At 46.7% G+C, this 22,201-nt stretch overlaps 1 protein-coding gene across 1 annotated transcript in view; it reads right to left on the reverse strand.

Moving 5' to 3' along the window:
* DNAH10 (dynein axonemal heavy chain 10) overlaps positions 1–22,201 on the reverse strand; it is a 148,161-nt gene that overhangs the window by 21,932 nt on the left and 104,028 nt on the right. The window contains exons 52-61 of the mRNA XM_063085892.1: positions 19,896–20,067; positions 15,328–15,531; positions 14,579–14,659; positions 12,037–12,234; positions 11,355–11,516; positions 9,571–9,745; positions 4,031–4,212; positions 2,552–2,688; positions 1,398–1,615; positions 98–319 (exon numbers count right to left, since the gene is read on the reverse strand). Coding sequence (XP_062941962.1) covers positions 98–319; positions 1,398–1,615; positions 2,552–2,688; positions 4,031–4,212; positions 9,571–9,745; positions 11,355–11,516; positions 12,037–12,234; positions 14,579–14,659; positions 15,328–15,531; positions 19,896–20,067 — 1,751 coding nt within the window. The remainder of the gene's footprint in view (positions 1–97; positions 320–1,397; positions 1,616–2,551; positions 2,689–4,030; positions 4,213–9,570; positions 9,746–11,354; positions 11,517–12,036; positions 12,235–14,578; positions 14,660–15,327; positions 15,532–19,895; positions 20,068–22,201) is intronic.

The following is a 22,201-nucleotide window of genomic DNA, read 5'->3' on the forward strand; positions in this document are numbered from 1 at the left end:
CCCCCCAGCCCATCAGCCCTCCCCAGGGTGGCACCCACACAGACCCCACCCTTAGGCACCCCTCCACCCCATCCTCTGGATCTAGGGCACCATGCACCTGCTGATCTCAACATCATCCGTGAGCAGGCTTTCTAGCCGAAAAGGCTGGCTCAAGGGGATCTCCCGCTCCAGGATGTCATTTTGCCAAATCTGATTGACCATCTCGTCACGGAACTCCCACGTGAACGCTCCCTCGTAGCTCAGGAAGGCAGCGCAGAGCAGGCAGTCCCCCAACAACTTCACTCGCCGGTGCATCAGTTCATCCAGATCATGCAGCCACCTGGCACACGAGAGGGAGGCTGTGGTCAGCAGTGACTCTCTGGCCACAGTCAAAAGGAACATTCTAGAAGAACCAGCTTCACACCTTATTAGCAGGGCCAGCCAGAAAGAAACTTTTTTGTTTTTTGAGATATTCTTTCCTTCTAGAGTCACCAGCTCATCTTGCAATTTTCCATCCTAGTGGACCCAGGGTATTGAAAGACTTTGTTCAATTCCAGGGCTCAGCAGAACTTGGCATCAAACAGGAGTCTCAATAAATATCTGTGGGACTCATTTAGTCTCAAAGCTATTTATTAAGTAGTAATCACATTGTTTCCAAATGCTTAATCAAAGACATGTAAATAAGCCCAGGAGAGCTAACAAGCTCTGGTCCTACTCAGTGACAGAATTCTACCCAAGAGAATTCTACCTAAAAGAAAGTGAGTGTTTCATTTGACCTCTTCTGGTAAACACCCATAGTCTTCTAGGTTTCAGAAATATTGAAATCTGTTGTTTCCCGTAAGCAAAAAATATTTTTCAGTGTTTTCTGTACCTCAATTAGAGATGCCAGATTAGAAACTATTGTCATAGTCAGTGGGTAAACTATGACTGGATGGTCTTGCCCATTAAGTATCAAACAGCCCCACCCACTGAAGACTGAAGGCCAGGACCGAACAAGCCACAGGGACTCTTAGAAGGCAGCTGTGCAGTGACAGAGATGGGCTCCCCCTCCAGACTCTTCCAGAACAGACCCAGGTGTTAAAAGTCACCAAGAAGTAAACATTCCCCCAAATCTTAGGGCATCTTGCTAGATATTATCCGGTTTCCCCTTCTCCACATCTGCACTGTCTCCTTAACACTTTATAATTACTTAATAAATAACACGTGGTACCAAATAAAAAACAGAGTCTGTAAAGTGGCCATTAGCCACTGTAAACATGATCATGGCAAAATCAGAACTTGTCCGTGGTTTTCAGCTAAAAATGCAACATGGAATAAAGAATCAACACGGCGAGAAATTCTGTTGATGAGGTCCGTCTACAAAGAACAACAGTTTCACGCAGAACCACTCATCAGGTGGCTTCATTAACCAAGCTGACCTGACGTTTTCCGATCCTAGACCCGAGATGAGTTTGTCTGCAGCGATCAGCCGCCTCTCCATGATTTCAGCTTCTTCCTGCAGCTTTTGCTTCTCCAGTATGGCTGCCTCATACTTGGCACCCAAAGCTTCCAGTTCTCTCTGGATTGTTGCCAACTCATTCTGGATCCTCTCTAGTTCCCGTTTAGTTAGGTAAAAATTCCGCTCCAGCCTGGCCACCTAAGTGAAGACCATTTGCAGAACGATGGAGAGAAGGACCGTAGTAGGGCGGGGATAAAATGATCTCCTGCCTGGGCATATGTTCTAATGATGTTCACACTCTCTGGGGTCACCATATGCTATACTGAGGCATGTGGCTTCTTTTCTTAGTTACTCCTTTAACTGTTTGCAGATCCTACTAGAAAAAGATATCCCACACCCAACTTAGCCGATGGTTTACTTTTCATGCATACTGAGGTCACAGTAAGATGATACAGTAGTTCTAAGTCAAAAACGCAAAAGAATACATTGAAGACAAAACTGGTCTTACTACTGGTTCTAAGTTTTCTGAGTAATAAAATTCTGAGTTATAAAGCAATGTCAAAACATGACTCAAAAGGATCATTTCAACCTTATAATTCTCTTTGTATTTTGTGTTCTCCATGTTACTTTGACCCTGTTGTTCTCAGCTGAGGCTAATTTGCCCCACTGGGGACATTTGGCAATGTCTGGAGACATTTCTGGATGTCACAACTTGGGGGAGAGGGCGCTACTGGCATCTATTGGGGCGAGGCCAGGGATGCTGCTAAGGATCCTACAGCGCCCAGAACAGCCCCCCACCCCACCCCCCAACAACAAGGAACTGCCCAGCCTCAAATGCCAATAGTGCTGAGGTTGACAAACTCTGCCTTAACTCTAGAGAACAATTTTGAGCGTCTTTTATCCCACACTTTTCACACACAGTCTGAAAGTCTTTGAGACCTCCATTCTGTCCGTTCACATTATGTCTAAATGAGAGTTGTATTTCAGGGTTAGCATTTACTGGGGAAAAAGATGTTCATGTGGTTTAAAGTCAGAACCTTGCCAAAATTTTTCCAGCAAAACTGAGGACACAGTAATTCTGACTCCAAATCAGTCCCTTGGCAGTGGTGTTTCAGTCTGACAGATGGGAAATACCTTGTCTCTTTTGGGCTTGATCTCTCTGAAAACATCACAGTAGCCCATTACAGCTTCAACAAATTTCAGCATTCCCAGCCCAGCTTTGCTTACAGCTTCCATTTCTTCAATTGTGGTGTTGAGAGTCCTCAAAAGGCCTAAAGGTCAACGACACAATGACTTCCGTGAGTGGCAAGCTTCATCTTGGGAACATAAAACAGGAATTGCCTATGACCCAAGTAAGTGTAACCACAAGTTGGGTATCCCTTATCCAAAATGCTTGGGACCAGAAGTGTTTCCGATTTTGGATTTTTTTCAGATTTTGGAATATTTGCATTACATTACACTCACTGTGGAGCATCCCAAATGTGAAAATCCAAAATCTGAAATAGCTCCAATGAGCATCTCCTTTGAATGTCATATTGTCATTCAAAAAGTTTCGGATTTGGGGTTTTTTGCTTTGAGATGCTCAGCCTGTACTCCCTCATTCTGCAGTAACCCTGTGAGTGGAACCCAGACAGCCCTCCTATGGACATCAGCATGGGGCCAAACCAGGGTGGGTTTTGTGTAAGTGGATGTTTAAGATGTGAGTGAGGGGCACAGTTTGCTTCCACCTGCAACATCTTATGACCCAGGTGCCTCCGTGTGACACGCAGCAGCCCCAGGGACCCAGGGTACAAGGGAGACTCCCCCCTGGGCACCACGGTAGCTCAGCACAGGCAGCTGACAGGGATTACAGGCCATTACAGGTCACCTCTTACCTCCACCCGCACCCTCACCCCAGGAGCAATTTCACATAGGTGGAAATTCATCCAATCAGTATTCAGATAGAGGGAGTACCTGACGTTTTATAGTTGTTATGTTTGTGTTTAGTTCACTTTTATTTCTAAGGGGCAAAAAATGAGCATTTGATGATAAGGTTCTAAAAACACCATCACGATAAAGAGCGACAGTAGGAACTTGCACTGATTTTTGCAAAGACGAGCATCACTCTGCCTGCTGAGCACCAGGTGGGGTCGGGGTTAGATCAGGCTCAAAGAACTCAGGCATTCTATAGCCAAAGACAGAGGGGTTGGCCCTGGGTGATGCCATCCTCTCCCCCTTGCCCATTCCCCAGGCACTGACAAGAGGTGCAAGGGGAGAAGTCAAGGTTAGACCAGCTCTTGGCCCCACCATGCACATGGGAGGAGATGTGCAGAAGACAAGGAGTCTTGTTCCCTGACAGGGAGAACCAGAGCTATCAATTACATTAAACACCCACAGGCATCACTGCTATTGTCTGTTCAATCCATTCTTCCTGTTTCTTGCAACACTGCTGCCATTTTCCTCTGGGGACAATCAGTCTACCTGTTCTATCTGCAGGGACACAGTGACACCATTTGACTACAGGGAGAGGGCCTGCCTGTGACAAACCCCCTTCTCACTCTCCATCCATGACCCATCTACTCAAATGCCAAATTTAGATCAACCCTGGCTCTTCCCACATCCATTTATATCCACCTTTGATATTTTTAACTTGGCTCTGGGAAATGGAATCAAAATCAATCTCCATCAGGGACCTCAGGAAGTTCGGGTCGGACATCATGCCTTTGGCAGTTTTCCAGTTGAGCTCTTTGTACCCTTTCATGATGAGGATGCACTCACAGACCGTCTGCACCTGCTTCGGGGGCTTAGCAAATGACCTGGCAGGAAGCAAAAGCACATGTGGGTCAGACTGGGGGGGGGTCAGAATCTGGCCTGGAAGAGCACTCCAGAAAGAACGGTTCCACCAGAAGTCATTCTCTGGAGGTGATAGTGAGGGACGCAAAGGAAGCCTGATCCCCACACAAAGCAACTCCTGGGTGGGAGCTCCCTGAGGTCAGGGTGGGTTTCATCCATCAGTTCCAGACAAGGCTCCCAGAACCCAGCTGGGCACAAGAATCATTGCGGGGGGTCAGCAAAATACAAACCTAGGCCACCCCCAGAGTCTGAATCAGTAGTTCAGGTTGGAGCCTGAGAAACTGTGTTTTAATTACTCCCTGGGGTGATTCTTCAGATTCCACGTGGTAGTTACCATCATTATTGTCATTATCATCATCATCATCATCATTTTTTCACATTTACCAGATAAAGAAACAGGATAACCTGGCTATGTTCATTCAGCCTGGGAGGTCTGGGGTCCCCGCATCCTGGGATCCTTCTAGGCCATGTCACCCCTTAAGTGTTTTCTTTGGGTTTGCTAAGACTAGACCACCACTCTGCTTCTCCAACACTCAGATGTCCAGTGCCCTCAACCCCTTGGAGAACCAGAACCCCAAAAGGAACAGGAGGCAGAACAGCAGCAAGTTTAGGTGCAAAAACCTCAGAAGGATGGAACCATCTCCCGCAGATGGTACCCATGGGGCAGCTCAGGCTCCCCGCTGCCAGGCAAAGTCTATGACAGACACATGAGCCTCAATGACAAAGCCGTGAAGAGAGACAGAAGCAGAGGATGCAGAAAAGGCAAAGAAAAAGAAGTGAAGGAAGGAAAAGGAAGAGAGGAGAGCAGGAGGTGACGAGGCCCTGGAGGGCATGGAGGCAGCATGGGAGAGGTGGGGCAGGAGCCAGGTGATCTAGAGGAGGAAGGAGGGGGACCAAAGGACAGAGACAGAGAGACAAAGAGATAGAGAGAGACAAAAAAGAGAGAGGCAGAGAGACAAAGTCAGAGACAGAGAAAGGCAGAAAGAGAGAGAGAGAGAGAGACAGAGAGAGAGAGGAGACAACCTGACCAGACAGCAGTCTGAAGACTTTCTGTACTGGGCAAACCCCACACCCTCCTGGCCCCAGAACCCCCACCGTCTCCCCTGCAGACAGGCGAGGAGAAGAGGAACCCCAGAGTGTAAGGACAAGCCAGGGCAATGGCCAGGAGGGAGGGCATCCATAACTCCAGCACAAAGCCTGGTGATTAAAGCAATAGCCCTGAGTCACCAGGGAAAGGTTCAATTAGGCCAGCGCCTGCTGCTTATGAAAGTAGGCAACAATGTCAACTGTCTTTAAAACGTGTTCTCAGAGTTGATGAAAGCCAGGCCCAGGCCGCTGCTCTCTGAATAATCAGGGGAGGAAAGAAGCAGGGGGGTGTTTTCAGATTCAGTACAGGAAGAGCCCAGGCCTAAGTGTCAGGGCAAGTTAGGAACCATCCAGGGGTCTCAGTTTTCCCATCTATAAAGTGGGGACGTGGAACCAGACCTTTCCAGCTCCCAAATCCCATGAGTCTATGAAAGTGAAGTTCTCCGCTATCAGCTTACAGACCGTGCCCTAGGACCTCATTTATCCAGAGTACAGAGCTTTCCGGAACCACGTAACTGAGGTGTTTGAAATACTGAGGCTGCAAGTCAGAGAAATGGAGATGGCACTGCTTCGTTTGATTCCTTTCTTCTATCACAAAACAAACCAGTGATAAGAGACAGAAATGGTGATATGCTGCCCTCCCTGGAAAAAAGACTCACTACGAACCCACTGCTCACCTCCCCCTGCTCCACCCCAGACACATCAGCCGTCTCTGCTCTCCTTCTTAGCCTTCTCCCATGTCACTTCACCGTGAACACAGGATTCCCGTAGGAACACAGACGGTGAAGACCCCACCTGCCTGGCTCTCTGCTGATCTGCCCCAGTGCCTGCTCAGGGTGGGCAGGAGGTAGACAGCCAATGACTATCCAAGCAACTAAAGGAAGAAAAGTAAAATCAAAAGCCAGTAACAAAGGGAGCCTTTTACACTTTTATAGTGAGAAACATCCACTTGTAATCTTCGTTACTCCTCTTCTTCCTGCTTAACATTTAATGATTTCTGCAAAGGGGATTGAGGATTATAGAAAGGAAGTGCTTTTCAAGGAATTAAAGGATTGTAAAATTGTCAAGGTGTAAGGGCTGGCTCACTGCACTCAACATCCAGGTGACCTAAAGAAATCCAGATTGTAGTCATCTGGAAAAAATAAAATTGGGTCTAAACTTACAGGGAACCCCAGGAAAAAATTCCAAATAGATAAAAATTTTAATGTAAAAAATCCAACCATAAAAGTACAGGAAGAAACTATGGGGAAATTATTTCACAATCTTGTAGTGGTAAGGCCTTTTAACTGACACAATATCCAAAAGCCACAAAATAAAATCTTGTTAAAATCTGCCACATATAAATAAACACACACAGCAAAAACAAACACCCGTACAAACCTCAGAAACAAAGTCAAACAGCCAGTGAAAACCTGGGAAAATATCTGCAACTCACATTGAGGATAAAAAGCTAGTCTCCCTATTGTATAAAAAGCCCCCCAAAATGGGTAAGGAAACAAAAGGAAAAACAAAAGGCAACAATAACCACAACAACCCAACAGATAAACAGACAAAGCACAAAACAGTTCACAGAAAAAGGAAATACATGTGACTCTTACACACATTTTTTTTTAATATGAAAAAAGGCCAACTTCACTCATAGTAAAAGAAACGCAAATTAAATCTACAGAAATACCACTTTTTATCTACAAAAGCAGCAAAAGTCCAAATGTTTGATAGTGCCCTCTGTCGGTGAGGCTATGAAAAAACAGGTACTCAAATGGGTTGCTGGAGAGAGTGTAAATTAGTTCCATCCCCAAAGAGGGGATTAGGCAACAGCTATGGACATTATAAATGCACACACCCCTGGACCCAGCAATTCCACTTTCAGAATGTACCCTGCAGGTGGACTTGCCCAGGTACACACTGAACTACGGGCAGGTTTATTCTTTACCACGCTGTTTGCAAAGGCAAAAGACTGGAGTCAAGCTAAAGATTCATCAATAGGGGCTGGTTAACTAAATGTATAAATTATATAAATGTATATAAGTGTATAAATGTATATAAATTATACAGCCATATAATGGAATGTGATGAGGCTGTTTTAAAATATCAAGGAAGTTCATCACATATCGACATACAATAGATCTCCTATGTGTATTGCTAAGCAGAAAAGACAGAAAAATATGCAGAGTGTGTTACCATTAATAGATAAAAGAAAGGAGAAAAGGATTTACAGGTATTCTTCACTCTGCAAATCCTAGCAATGCAGAGTAAGGAACTGAAGACACCCTTGTGTATCTGGTTGCCTTAATGATGCATAAAAACTCTCTGGATGGATACATGAGGAATGAATGGTAATGGCTGTCTGTTGCAGTGTGGGAGGCGAAGGAAGCTGATGGAGGACACAGTGCGAGGGAGCTTTTCCCAGCATGCCTTTCTGATGTTGGAACCATGAGAAGAGATGATGCTTACATGGTGCTAACCCTGTGCCCTGCCCCATCCGAGAGCTCTGCCTATATTACCTCGTTGATCCTCACAAAGCCCCTGATGCAGTGGGGACAATTATTATTACCCTCATTCTACAAATGAAGGAATTGAAGCACAGAGAAGTTAGATGACTTGCCAAAGGTCACACAGTAGGTAAGAGGCAGAGCCATTCATGAACGTATTACCTATTCTGATAATGGCATTTTATTTATTTATTTACTTATTTGGCCACTGGCCAGTAAGTAACCTTTGACCTTGGTGTTATAACACTGTGCTCTAATCAACTGAGCTAACCAGCCAGCCCAATAATGACATTTTAAACAATTACTCTTTTTAGCTTTCTCAGGGGTGAGCCGGGCACCTGTCCACACTGCCTGTCTCGCTGAAGGAAACACACGTCAAGCTCTCCACGTGGTCCCATGGAAGCTCCCTCCCACCTCTCCCCCTCAGGTTCATGAGGGACTCACAGCCCCTTCCTCCCAAATAAATCCCTTTCAAAAATCCTTCCCAACTCTCTGCTCTCACAATGCTCTTATGCTGCTGACCTGTGAGCAGTGCCTAAAATCAGTGCCAGTGGCTAGATATTTCCCTCGAAAATGTGTACGCTGATGGTCCCTCCTACCACACAGCTGCTTGTGCATTTCTTCTCTGTCCTGATGCCTCCATCGGAACTCCTAACACATAGTCTGAGATTTTAAAACGTCCATCCTTACACCCTCATTGCTACCACACTTTGCAAAACACTGAAATGATGACTTCTGGCCGACAACAGCAGCATCTCCAGGTGACCCCCCAAGAATTACTTAGGTCATTCTCTAACAATAAAAATGGGCATGGCCTTCGATGAGGACAGCTGCCCAGCCTCCACAGGAGACACAGAGCACAGAGGAGCAAGAAGCTCCGACAACGAGTGTCACTCTGCCCGCCAGGACACCAAGTAGAAAGTTCACAACCAACCAGTGGACAGCAGTCTCTCTCAGCTGTGAGACCTGCCTATGGCCAGGGGGACCGAAGCCCTCCTGGACATGAGCAAGTGACAAAGAGTAAAAGAAGGAGAGACAGGTTCCCAAACCCAGAGATCTGCGTGGGGCCAGGCTGCCAGGGGAGGGGGCTTCACTCACGCTGCTCAGTTTACCAGCGTATCCATGGCCGGTGTCCTGGGCAGACCAGGCCATGTGGGGAGAAAGCCCACCCGCTGTCCACCCCACACCAGACCACTCTTCCCAACCACGGATGAGCCCTCTGGCTGTGGGGGACGGAGTCACTTCACAGACTGACTTGCCACAATCATCACCCACTCGCCCCAGCCCTTGGAAGCCCACTTGGCCAGACTTGGATCAGGGCATCACCCACACAGGCTTGGCTTGGGGCACATCTTTGTCCCACTATCCCCTCTATGTTGAGCCCCTGTCACCATTTAGAGCAGACACTTCTGTCATGTTTTCTGTGAAGAGGACTGAGTCACAGCGCTCCATCCCTCTCTCACAGCCCGTGCTGGAGCCCAGCCTGCTTTTGTGAGCAGGCCTGGGTTCAAGGTCAGCAGGCCCTGCTCCCACTGTCTGGGGAAGGGCGACACGCCACCTCTCCTCCCTGGGCCTCAGTTTCCTGGTCCGCAAGTCAGGGCAGTAACCGTCCCCCCCGGGGAGAGTGCTCAGCACCGCAGGGGCCCAGGCACGAGCTCCATCAGCGCCTGACCGCCACGCTCACGGAATCACTGCTGGGAGAAGGTGGCGGCCGAGGCACACTTGCCAATGGCCATCAGGTACCTGATTTCGGTCACGTCGGATTTGTCCAGCTTCTGCAGCTCCAGCTTGGCGGCCTCCAGGATGGGCATGACCTCGGCGAGGGCCGTCTCGGCCTCAGCCTTCTCCACCGCGATGATCTTGTTCTGCTCCTCTATCTCCATGGCCTTCTCCTCCGCGAGCTTCTTCTTCTCCTCCACTGTGGGGGAGGGACACGAGTGAAGCTGCTGGGTGCGGGGGGGACGCGCTCACAGCCGCTGACCACGCAGCCCTCAGAGGTCAGTTCTGGGCAGTGTGGAGTGATCAAAGGGGGTTAGCCAGGGTGGTGGCCTCGGCGTCCCTGGCAGGACAGAAATCCTCACCAGGCATGGGGTCTCCAACACTAGGGCCTCCTCGACCTGTGTCCCACGCCCTCTACCCTGTGGCAAGTCACACCGCCCTGTGCGGCCCCCAGCCCTGCCTCGTCAGGGTCAGCAGGGGACACGGCTGCCCCTCCTGTTCTCATGCTCACTGAGATCTCTACTCTCCATCTCTTTATCACCTTTTCCTACATTCACTCAGGCCCAGCTCAAGAGCCACTGCCCTAAGGAGACCTGCCCTCTGTTCCTCTCCATCTCATTGCTGTTTATTTCCTTCATGACACCAACTCCAATCCAATCAGAAGTTTCACGTATTAGTGGTTTGTTTATTGTCTGGCTGCCCTGACCAGGATGAAAGCACCTCCCCAAGGACTGTAACCCCAATGCCTAGAACAGGGCTTGACTCACAGCAGGTGTACTGGGTCAAACAGTGTCCCCCCTGCACCACCACCAAAATTCGTGTCCACCTGGAACCTCAGAATGTGGCCTTATTTGGAAAGAAGGTCTTTGTAGATGTAATTTAAGATGAGGTCATACTGGGTTAGGGTGGACCCTCAATCCAGTGACTGGCATCCTTATAAGAAGGCCATGTGAAGACACCCAGAGAAGAGGTTGTGTGACAGCGGACAAAGAGATAGCAGTGATGCATCTATAAGCTGAGGAATGCCAAGGATTGCCAGCAACCACCAGATGCTGGAAGCAGCGAGAAAGAATTCTTCCCTAGAACTTTTGGAGGGAATACAGTCCTGCCAATACCTTTGCTTTCAGACTTCTGGCCTCCAGAACTGTGAGAAGGAAATTCCTGTGGTTTTAAGCCACCCAGCTTGCAGTACTTTGCTATGGCAGCCTAGAAACTGCTACGATAGGTATTGGGTAAACGTATGCTGGGTGCATGGATCTCCCCGAGGCTGCGAAGTCTCGGGACTGATTGCCACAGCCCACAAACAAACACTGATTGGGCAAGCAAAGCTGCAGGTGGCCCTGACACTGGGATGGGGCCCGGCCCTGGAATCGTTCCTTGCTGAGGCTGTGGGAGGATACATTCATTGGAAGAGGGTAGCAAGATCATGGGTGGGAAAGCTTCAGAAGGGAGAAGCAGAAGGGGAACCTCCGAGAAGGACCAGAACTGGCGGGGACAGCAGCACAGAGGAGGCAGCACTGGGGCTGGGTGGGAAGGTAGAGCTGCGATAATCATTCCAAGTTCAGTGCAGGGTGTGCCTGCTGGAAGGGCCAGCACAGCCCCTGACGCTCGCGGCTCCTCCCACACATGGAAGTGTCTTGGTGCTTACGAAAGGGGACAAGACTGCCTAGACACTAACTCAGAACAAAGAGCAGCCACAGGGTCAAAAGATGCCACACTCCGTGACTAAAGCATTTCTCAGGGATGTCCCCGGTGGAGCCATGTCCTGTTGGGGGCGGTCCCGACCTCAGAGCTGGCCCCACACTCACCTATGGCCGTGTTGGCAGCAATCTCCTCCAGCAATGCCTCGCAGGCCGCGGACTTCTCAGCCAGCACTATCTTCTGCTCGGCCAGCTTCTCGTTCAGCTCCTCGAGCTGAATGGCAGCCTCCTTCAGCTTGTCCAGCCCCCCCTCCAGACGCTTGCACTGTGCTGAGGAAAGAGAGCACCCAGAGTTCATGGTCAAGGGGGCACCGCTCCCAACACACGGGGCGAGCATCCTGGTTGCCCCACTGGGATTCACCTCCCTTGGGCTCACCGAAGGAAAAATCATTTTTATGAGATGTCATGCATCTTTCAGTAATGAGACAGCATCAGCCAAAATGAATATATTTCTGAAAACAGCGCTTCACTTGGCCAACAGCCAGGGCCAGAGCATCTTTTAAAAAGCATTTTCCAACAGAGCATGTTGCTGCTTTAAACGATATCTCTAATGGGATAAAGTTTAGGGCTACAAAGTGTATGGCCCAACACTGAAAATAAACATAAGAGCACGCCAGGGTCCTACCCACACAGAAGAATAAATCCAAAATCCAAAATGTGCTTTGCTCTGCCTCAATCTTGAGAGTACCTGAACTTGCTAAGCAATATCTGCTTAAAGAAAAGATCAGCGCTTGAATCCTTACTCCTAAGTAATAATGATTTCTGTTAACCATCCCACCCCAAGTCTTACCTATATTATACTGAGTTTTCTCATCCAGCAATTTTGAATATGTGTGAATAAAATCAAGGTAATTCTTGGGAGTTACGTAGTTGCTGCGCCTCAACTTTTGCAGAAACTGTTTGCTGAACTGATCCACGGATTGGTGGACCAAAACAACATGCTTCACCAGATCTTCTATATTTTCAGCTGGAATCATTGGATTCTCCCCTGGAGAAGAAGAATGAAAAAAAAAAAGTGCCCCTTAAAGAAAGGAAAAGAGGGTTTCCCAAAAAGGTAAACATGGAATTACCATATGACCCCACATGTCCACTCCTAGGTATGTACCCAAAGGAACTGAAAAACAGGGACTCTACCAGCTTCTTGTGTGCCATTGTTCACAGCAGCATCATTCATAATAGCCAAAGGGTACAAATGACCCAACTGTCCATCAGCACATAAATGGATACACAAAATATGGTCTATCCCTACAGTGGACTATTAAGATTCAGCCATTAAAAGGAATGAAGTACTGACACCTGCTACAACATGCATGAACCTCAAAAACACATGCAAAGTGAAAGAAGCCAGACATGAAAGGACGAATACTGCATGGTTCCACTTACACAAAATATCTAGAATAGGCAAATTCATAAATACAGATAATAGATTAGAGGTTACCAGGGGCTGGAGGGAGGGAGTGAACGGGAGGTATTGTTTAATGGGGACAAAGTTTCAGTTTGGGATGATGAAAAAGTTTTGGAACTAGATAGTGGTGATGGTTGCACAACAATGTGAATGTAATTAATGCCACACATACACTTAAAGTTAATAAAATGGAAAAGTTTATGTGATACATATTACCACAAAAAAAATTTTTTTAATTTAATTTTAAAAAGAAAGGAAAAGAGCAGCTATCATGTGTCAATGGCTTTTCTGGACCCCAGAACTGACCCATGCTCTGGCAATTTCTCTGATAGCGCAGAAAGCCAATTTTCTTTCCCTACTGTTAGGACAATCTGTCTTCCGTAATGACTAAGATACCGTGGCGGGAAGCGTTTAGGATTTCTGTAGAGATCACAGCATTTAATCCCTGCCCTGTTACCTGCCAGCCAAGCAGCCTCCCACCTGCAGGCTGGGTGGGCTTACTCAGCCATTCACCACTGGATCTCCCACACCCAGCACAAACTGGGCAAAGGTGGGCCTTCTATGAATCTGTTAAAGAATTAATGACCACTTCCAGTGCCAAGGTCACATCACTTGGATTACCTGACAGATTGTGAAATACATTCACCTCAAAGCAGAATATGCCTCATATTACAATGAAAGAAGGAAAGATTGATCAAAAGAATCAATTCATCCAGATTCTGCAGATCTAATCTTGAGTTATACCATAGGTCAGAAAACCACAGCCCAAGGGCCAATTTTACAGCACACATGAAAAATTTGCCTTACAAAATTCAGACTTTTGGGCATAGTCATCCCAATTCCAGGGAAGATATTCTAAGAAAAGAAAATCTAAACAAATTCCAGATAATGTTATTTATGATACTGAAATATCAAATACTGAAAGCAAATCCAAGTGCTAACACATGGAAATGGCTAACACAGCTATGAAAACTAGGGTACATCTATATTAGGATTGGCAAACTACAGATCAAAGGATAAATCTGGTCCACCACTTGTTTTTGTAAATAAAGTTTTACTGGCACACAGCCACAGACATTCATTTACATATTGTCTATAGAACTGAGTAGTTGCAACAGAGCTGGACTTTTAGAGGAAAAGCTTGCTGACCCCCAAGTTATGTCATCAGAAAAAAGTCATTCTCTTAGCCCCTTTCCCTGAAAAACTGCACTATGATTAAACTTATGAGTTCTGTTTATATAGAGGGACTATTTATTTACTGAATATGTATTATAAGTTTGAAATTATTTACAAGGTCCCCCAGTGTCATTTCGTTAAGTCTGCTTGTTAGGTCCAGAGAAAAGGATTTTCCCTGAAGATAAACTGACTCCCTTTCTTATTCAAAGATTAAAATTAATATTCAAGACCTCAGGTGTTTGAAACTTTAGGGAGAAATCCAGTGCTGACTGATAATCAGTTAACCAAAAGGTCCTTGGGGCATCCTTGGGTCAGGGGTCAGCAAACCTTTTCTACAAAGAACCAAATAGCCAAAGAGCATGGTCTCTGTTGCAATTACTCAACTTTGCAGTTGTAGCATAAAAGTAGTCACAGACTATGTTAATTAATGAGTGAGTCTGTGTACCAAAAAAACTTTATTTATCAAAACAAGCAGTGGGCCACATTTGGCTGGTGGGCCATGGTTTGCCAATCCCTGCTTTAGATAATACCTAACCAACTTTTTATCATAAATTGTCTTTATAAGTCTCCTGAAATCCCTTTGGACTAAAACACAATATAAAGCAGAAACATACTAACAAGATAAAAAGCCATTCATTACCATAGGAGTTTACAGTGAAGGATCAACTGGACCAATATTCAAAGATAGAAAAATGACAACAAATTGCTTTATTATACCAACTATGTAGTCCCTGTAATAACTGTGACTTACCTAAAAATGACTTAGCAACTGCATAAAGGGCTTGGGAAGGCCAGGGCATGAACCAGTCAATACCAGTGTTATTGACCAGACCTTGAAGAGAAAGAGAGATGAAAAAGACAATCACTCTGCAACCCCTAGATGCTCAAGAACATTAATAGCATCTTCAGTAGCCAACAAATTGAATAACATGGACTTGTCCAAGTCTGATTCATCAAAAGCAGGGTTTCTCAACCTAGATACTACTGACATTTGGGACCAGATAATCCTTTGTTGCAGGGGCTGGCTGTAGATTACAGGATGTACAGCAGCACCCCTGGCCTCTACCCACTAGATGCCAGTAGCATCCCACACCCACCCCCATGCCCAGCTGTGACAGCTAAAAATGTCTTGAGGCATTGCCAAATGTCCTCTGGGGGGGCAAAAAAAAAAACATTCCCCCATTAAGAACCTCTGCTCTAAAGGCAGGTACTGTGCTTTCCAGGAGGCTGGCAGAATTTCCCCAGTGGCAGAGACTGGAGAGCCACCCTCCATGCTCTATGGGCCTTGACCTGGGAGTGTGAACATGTCTTTGTGTCAAAAGCACATTACTCACGCCTAGTGACAATTGGGAGGGACAGAGTGAGACTCGTCCTACAGTGCAGAGCCCAAATTTCAACCTAATGACTGTGTCTTGTTTTACTTTGCTGGTGGATGGATCCCCAGGGAACTTGCCCTGCTGAAGCAGGGGAAATGGATTTGCAGGCTCAGCTTGAGGGTACCTGGGAAATTTCTGCACCGGGTCCTCAGGGTGTCCCCCACTGGCGACATGCCTAGGACAATGTGCAGGTTGTTGGCGCTTTTGTTCACGAAGTACTGCCACACAGACTCCTTGGCCGGCCCCAACCCTTGCTTTGCAGCTTCTTGTCCAATCTGGCTGAAAATAGACTCCTTTTCCTCTTCAGAGAAAAGTGCAGGTACGATTCCTAGTAAACAAAGACATATGGATTTTTTTTTTTAAGTCTCATGGTTATTACCTCTCTGGGCACTGACTTAAATGACAGAAGTGCACATCACAGAAAGAGCAGAAAATGGCGATTGCAAAGATCAGGGCTTGGGTCCGGGCTTGGAGACCTAGGGCTCGCTCACCTGTGTGTGTAGAGCCTCAATCTCCTCATCTGTAAAATGAGGGTAATAAATTCCTCCTGCTTTTATTAGGATTATTGTGAGCATCAAAGGTGATCATATATATGACAGCCTTACTTACCTGTAACTCTAAAGCAGGATTGGCAACAGCAGTTGATTTGCCCCCCACCCCAGGAGACATGTGGCAATGTCTAGAGACATTTTTGGTTGTCATAACTTAGGGAACTACTATCATCTAATAGGTAGAGGCCAGGGATGTGGCTAAACATCCTTCAGTGCCCAGGACAGCCCCCCCCACAACAAAGATCTGCCCAGCCCCAAATGCCAATAGTGCTGTGGTTCAGAAACCCTGGTTTCTGGACTTCTTGTTTACTATGTCTACTCCACTTCAAATTATGCGGTACATTTTAATGAAATATCTGATGTTCTCCTGGACAGAAAATAGTCAGCCTAGCAGGCTGCTCGCCTTTGAAAGGTCTCCTCCCCAGGTTGGCTCTCGGCTGGCATTTGGGAGCTTAGGTTTTGGAAGGGCTCCTGCCACCATAAACTGATAAGAGTGGATCACCATGCCTAAACCGTATAAAGAATATACTTCGTGTTGACCACCTGCCCTCCCTCTGGACGTCTGGAATTTGAGTGCACACCAGACAGAGGCTGCCAACATGAGCAGTCCCCAAGAAGGACCCTGAGCACAGAGTCTCTAATGAGCTTCCCGGGTAGACAACAGTTCGTAGGTGCTGTCACAGTGATTACTGGGAGAATTAAGTGCATCCGATGTGACTCCACTGGGAGAGGACTCTGGCACTTCATGCCTGGTCTTTGCCCGACCATCCCATGTGCCTTTTCCCTCTGCTGATTGTGCTTTGTGTCCTTTTGCTGTGACAAATCACAGGCATGAGTATGATTGTGTGCTGAGTCTAGGAGTCCTCCCAGCGAATCAGTGAACCAGGGGTGGTCTTGGGGACCTTGACACAGTTCCTAGGACTGCAAGAGATGAACATGCACTCACCCCCGCTCTCCCCCCACCCTCTTGGTCTCTCACTCCTTCTTCTTCTACCTGAACCCAGTCTTGGGCTCTCCCCTGGATGAATCCATCTTTTCTGTGGTCTCACAAACCACATGTCAGTGACTCTGAAGTTGACATCTCCACCCTGGGCGCCTAATCTCAGAATCAGACTGTTATACCCAACTGCCTATTTATTACGGCTGGAATTGCATTTCCCAAAAAGAGAGATATATTGTGGTCCCCCCAGTACCTCAGAACGTGGCCTTATTTGGAGATAGGGTCTTTACAGAGTTAATCAAGTTAAAATGAGGTCATTAAGGTAAGCCCTAATCCGATATGACTGGTGGCCTCATACATGGGGAGAACTTGAACACAGAGACAGGGAGGAGCTATGTGGAAATGAAGATGTAGATCAGGGTGATGCTTCTACAAGCCAAGGGATGCCAAAGACTGTCAGCGCACCACCAGCTGCTGCGGCTAAGGCAAGGAACAGATTTTTCCTTCAGAATGAACCAACCCTGGCAACACCTTGATCTTGGATTTCATGCCTCCAGACTGAGACGACGCATTCCTATTGTTCTAAGCCTCCCATTTTGTGGTTCTTCAAGAGGGCAGCCCTAGCAAACTAATACACTCTCTGACATCCCATTTGGACTCCCCATTAAATGTAGGAAATTCAACATGCCCAAAACAGCACAAGCCCAGATCTGACCTTCCTCCCCTTAGTAGATGGTATCACTAATCACTCACTCATGCCAGAAACCTGGGAGGCACCTGTGATCTTCCCCCTACCCCCTAATCTGCTCAAATCTACTCCCTCCAAGTCCTGCTGGCTCTGCCTCCGAAACAGCTCGTGAATCCACCCACTTCTCCCTCCCACCTCTGCCCCACCCTCATCCAAATCCATCATCTCTGACCCATACCATGGCAGTAGCTCCAAACATTCCCCTCCTGATCTTGTCCCCTCTAACCAAGTCACTATGTGGCAGCCAGAAGGATCTTTTAAAACATAAATCTACACCTGAAAAATGGCTCCCTGAAGATGTACACTTCCTAATCCCTGGAACCTGTGAAGATGTTTCCTTACATTTCCTACAAAAGGGACTTTGCAGATGTGACAGGTTAAGGATCTTGAGAGGGGTGAATACACCACTGATCACCCAGAGGTCCCGATGTGATCACAAGGGTCCTTACAAGAGGGAAGCAGCAGAGTTACAGCCAGGATGACAGAATCAGAGACTGGAAAGGTGCAAGCCCAGGAGCCAAGGAAGGCAGCAGCCCTGGAAGCTGGAAGACATGAGGAAGCAGATGCTCCCGGGAAACTCGAGGAGGAACCAGTCTTGCCAACAGCTTGAGCTGAGATGGGTCATGCCATTATTCTCTCTCACAGCACATGTTTTCATTCATAGCACCTATGGCAACTTGGAATCGCTGTGTATCTTTGTATGGTTTTGTCTTTGATGATAATCAACACACTGGACACTGGACTGCAAGCTTCAAGGAGAACAGAGGTCATGCCTATCTTATTCTCTACCAAACCCGGTGTCTGAAATAAACACTACGGAATAAATCCAAGTGGATGCCACGGTCCCTGCCCTAAAAGAGCTGACAACCCATTGAAACAGATATAGCTTAAAACCCAATGATCAAAATGAAGCAAATATTCACTTAAAATGTGTGCATTTCATAGTATGTAAGTTTACTCTAGATAATGGTATGCTGAAGCATTTGGGGGGGTGCACTGAGGCTGCAATTTACTTTGAAATGCATCAAAAATGAAATGGGTGGAGGGAAAGATGTGTACACATGCGATAAAGCAAGTGCAGTAAAATATGAATGGCAGAATCCACATGGGTGTACGCTGAAGTCACTGTAAAATCCTTTTGAACTTACTCTTACATTCAAAATATTTCAGATTAGGGGTTCGCCCATGGCTCACTTGGGAGAGTGTGGTGCTGATAACACCAGGTCCACGAGTTCAGATCCCTATATAGGGATGGCTGGTTAGCTCACTTGGGAGAGTGTGGTGCTGAGAGCACCAGGTTGGGGGTTGAGATCCCCTTGCTGGTCAACTTTTTGGAAAAAAAATTTTTTTCGGAATAAATGCTGGGAGGGAAACTCAATGAATAACACAGCAATACAATAAAAAATACAGTCACATGCCAAAATGAACCAGCAATAAGTACAATAAGTCCCTGGGAAAGAAGGTTCCTCTAAGCCATTTGGTGGAGCAAAGTCAGCCTGAACCTTGGCAGGGCCCCAAGGCAGACAGGATTTCGATATAGCAAAGAGGTTATGAGCATGGCTATGATGCTCAGGTTCCTGGGATCAAGTCCCACCTCGGTACCTTCCCCGCACAGTGCCCTTGGACAAGTTACCTAGTACATGTATTAGGCTGCCATAATTAATTACCTTAAACTGGGAAGCTTAAAACAACAAAGAAATGAATTCTCTCCCAGTTCTGGAGGCCAGAGGCCTAAAATCAAGGTATTAACAGAGCCATGCTCCCACCCACAGCTCTAGGGGAGGGTCCTTCCTTGCCTCTTCCAGCTTCTGGTGGCTCAAGGCATTCCTTGGCTTGTGGGGGTCTGTGCCTTCATCTTTACATGGCCTTATTCTCTATGCCTCAAATCTCCCTCTTATGAGAATGGCTGTCATTGGACTTTAACCCACCTTAAATCCACAATGTCATCTTAAGATCCTCAACTTAATTACATCTGCAAAGACCCTCTTTCTTAATAAGGTTCCATTCATGAGTCCCAGGAGTTTAGGACCTAGGACTTTTTGAGGGGCCACCATTCAACCATGTGCCTCACTTTCCTCAGCTGTGAAATGAGATGGTAATGGTACCCTCCTCATCAGGTTTTTGTGGAGACGAAGCAATGCACAAGTGCTTAGAAGGGTCCTTGGCACAGGGCGGATGCTCAGTAACACCAACTACTGCTGTGACTGCTGTCGTTATTATCAGTGATGGAGAAGCGGGCAAGTTCAAGAGATTCTCAGGAGGGGCAGGCCTCAGGGGTCTCATTTGCAAGATGAAGATAATCAGACCTATCCCGAGGGCTGCTGTGAAGGAGGAATGAGGACACACCTGTACAGGCTACAGCAGTGTCTGCAGATAGTAAAATGCTGAAAAACATGAACACATGTCAGGTGGCCCCCGTCCAAGCCAAGCTGCAGAGCCAGCCCAGGCAGTACCTGACGTTAGCATGTTGTTGATGAGCTCCAGGAAGCCCTCCTCGGCCACGTGGGCATCCGTGAACAGGAAGATCATCTTTTTGCTCTCAGTCCCAAGTTTCAGATAAAGGTTCTTCAGATCTTCCCGGAAATTGTTCTCAGAGTAGCCTCGGCTCAGCAGGATCTCAAACACCTGCTGACACAGAGCACAAAGTCAAGAGAAGGAGGGGAAGCTGGGAGATGCCAGGTGCACAGGGAGGGCACACGCATCTGCAGCCAGCTAGGGGCACACGGGCAGCGATACCAGATGACTCGGGCCATCTTCCCAAAATGCTTTGGAATGCAAGGTGCAGATGCAGACATGACGCGCGTTCTGCATGCGCGTGCGTGTGGAGGTGGGTGAGCGTGTGCAGAGGGCACGGGGTCTGTCCAGATGGGCGTGGGTGGTCTGGAAAGGAAACAAGCACGGCAAGAACTCTCTCCAGCCTGAAAATGAGGTCCTGGAGTCACAGGGGGAGGGACGGCAAGACCTGGGCAGGCGGGAAGGCAGCAGGGACAGGCCAAGCAACAAAGGAAAAGGGAAAAGAGGGCGGCATCCCGCAAAGCGTGTGCCGGGCCGCACACTGGAGTCACATAAAGTTAGATAAATTGTGGCAAGATGCGTAAGGAAGTTAAGTAAGAAGCCATGTTAAATTCTTAAGTTAGAAAATCCTATCTAAACACAAAATACATGTAAATGTAAATAAAGATGTACATTTAAAGCACACCTTTTCTGTTCAAGCATTTATTCTGGCTCAGAGGTAGAAGTTGTAACTATCACTGCAACCAGCAACCATCATTTTGGAAACACATCAGATTTACAGTAACTGGGAAATCTGTACCCTACCCCCCTCAGTCCTGTTCATTTGCACACAGTCACCCACTGTCACACTCACACAGACACTCATGTGCACTCTCAGGCTCACAGTCACACTTCGCAGTCACTCTCGCACTTTCACACGCACACACTTCTGCATGTGCACTTTCACACCCATACACACGAAGTCATCACACACACTCTCACACGCACACACACAGTCACACACACAAAGTCAAGGCAATAAGGACGCCTTCCAGCTAAATAGAATGTAGTCTCCAGTTCCAGCCAACACCTGCAGACCTTCTTTGCCCCTCCCAAGTGTCGCTCTCTCCCCTGCCCTTCAACAGCTCCTGGCACCACTTTGTGTGAACCTCCACTCTCATACATTACCCACCTGCCCTCCACTTCCCAGGGCCCCGTTCCAGTCCAATCCATCTTCATCCTCCTCTCAACCTCTGTCCCTCAACAATCTCTCTGGGATTCCTCGTGGCACTACCTCAGAGGAGAATACTTCAGATATACCAGGACTAATCAAAGAAAAAATCAACTTGCCAGAGGGGAACATCTTATCCTACAGAACAGAGTAGCAAGAAACTGTAAAACAACTACATTTTAATAATGGATGGTTTCGAGTACATATTTTATCAAATGTAAAGGTAAGTCAACCCTATTCATTTTTCACTTTTTTAGAAATACTTTAAACAAAAGGTCAATATTTGTGAAATACTGTGAGCTGGATTCATTGAATGAACCATGATCACTCTTCCATATAAAGAGTTCTCACAAACCAATAAGTATACAGGGAGGCGATTCACAAAAGAGAAAGGCAAATGTCCAATGAATCTATAAAAAGGTCTTCAAACTTCACTATGAATTGAAGAATCATTTAAATGCAATGTTTTTCACCTACAATATTGGCAAATATCACAATGACAATACCCATTTGTTGCAAGAGTGTGTGGAATATGGACATTGCCGTACATTAGTATAATCTTTTGTTGTGGGAGTGATTGGTGAAGATATTTTTTAAAATAAACCAAGCGTAATGAATACCGTAATGCTCCTACACTACCTACCACTCATATTTAACATTTGCTAAAAAAACCATAAAACTTGTCATATTTGCTTCAAACCTATTTTGAACTCAGTTATGGATAACTTAGTCACGGATGTCTTTCCCCTTGTCCTTCATCTCCGTGCCCTTTTTACTCCTCACGAGTGTACATGAATGTGAAATCTACAGTGGGTCCTCTGAGGTCTGGGCCAAGCCCATTACCACACGAGTACATGTCACAATTCCCAGGATTTGCTTGGGTTTGACTTTTGCCCTTGATTTGTCAAATTCTCCATTCTAAAAACAATACAATGGTAAGATGCTTTGGATATTCATTTAATATAATATGAAGCCAAAAACAAACCCCCCAAAAAATCAACAGAAACTCCATCTCTATACTCAAGGAAAACATCA

The sequence above is a fragment of the Cynocephalus volans genome, chromosome 2 (genome assembly GCF_027409185.1).
Source record: "Cynocephalus volans isolate mCynVol1 chromosome 2, mCynVol1.pri, whole genome shotgun sequence".
NCBI lineage: Eukaryota > Metazoa > Chordata > Mammalia > Dermoptera > Cynocephalidae > Cynocephalus > Cynocephalus volans.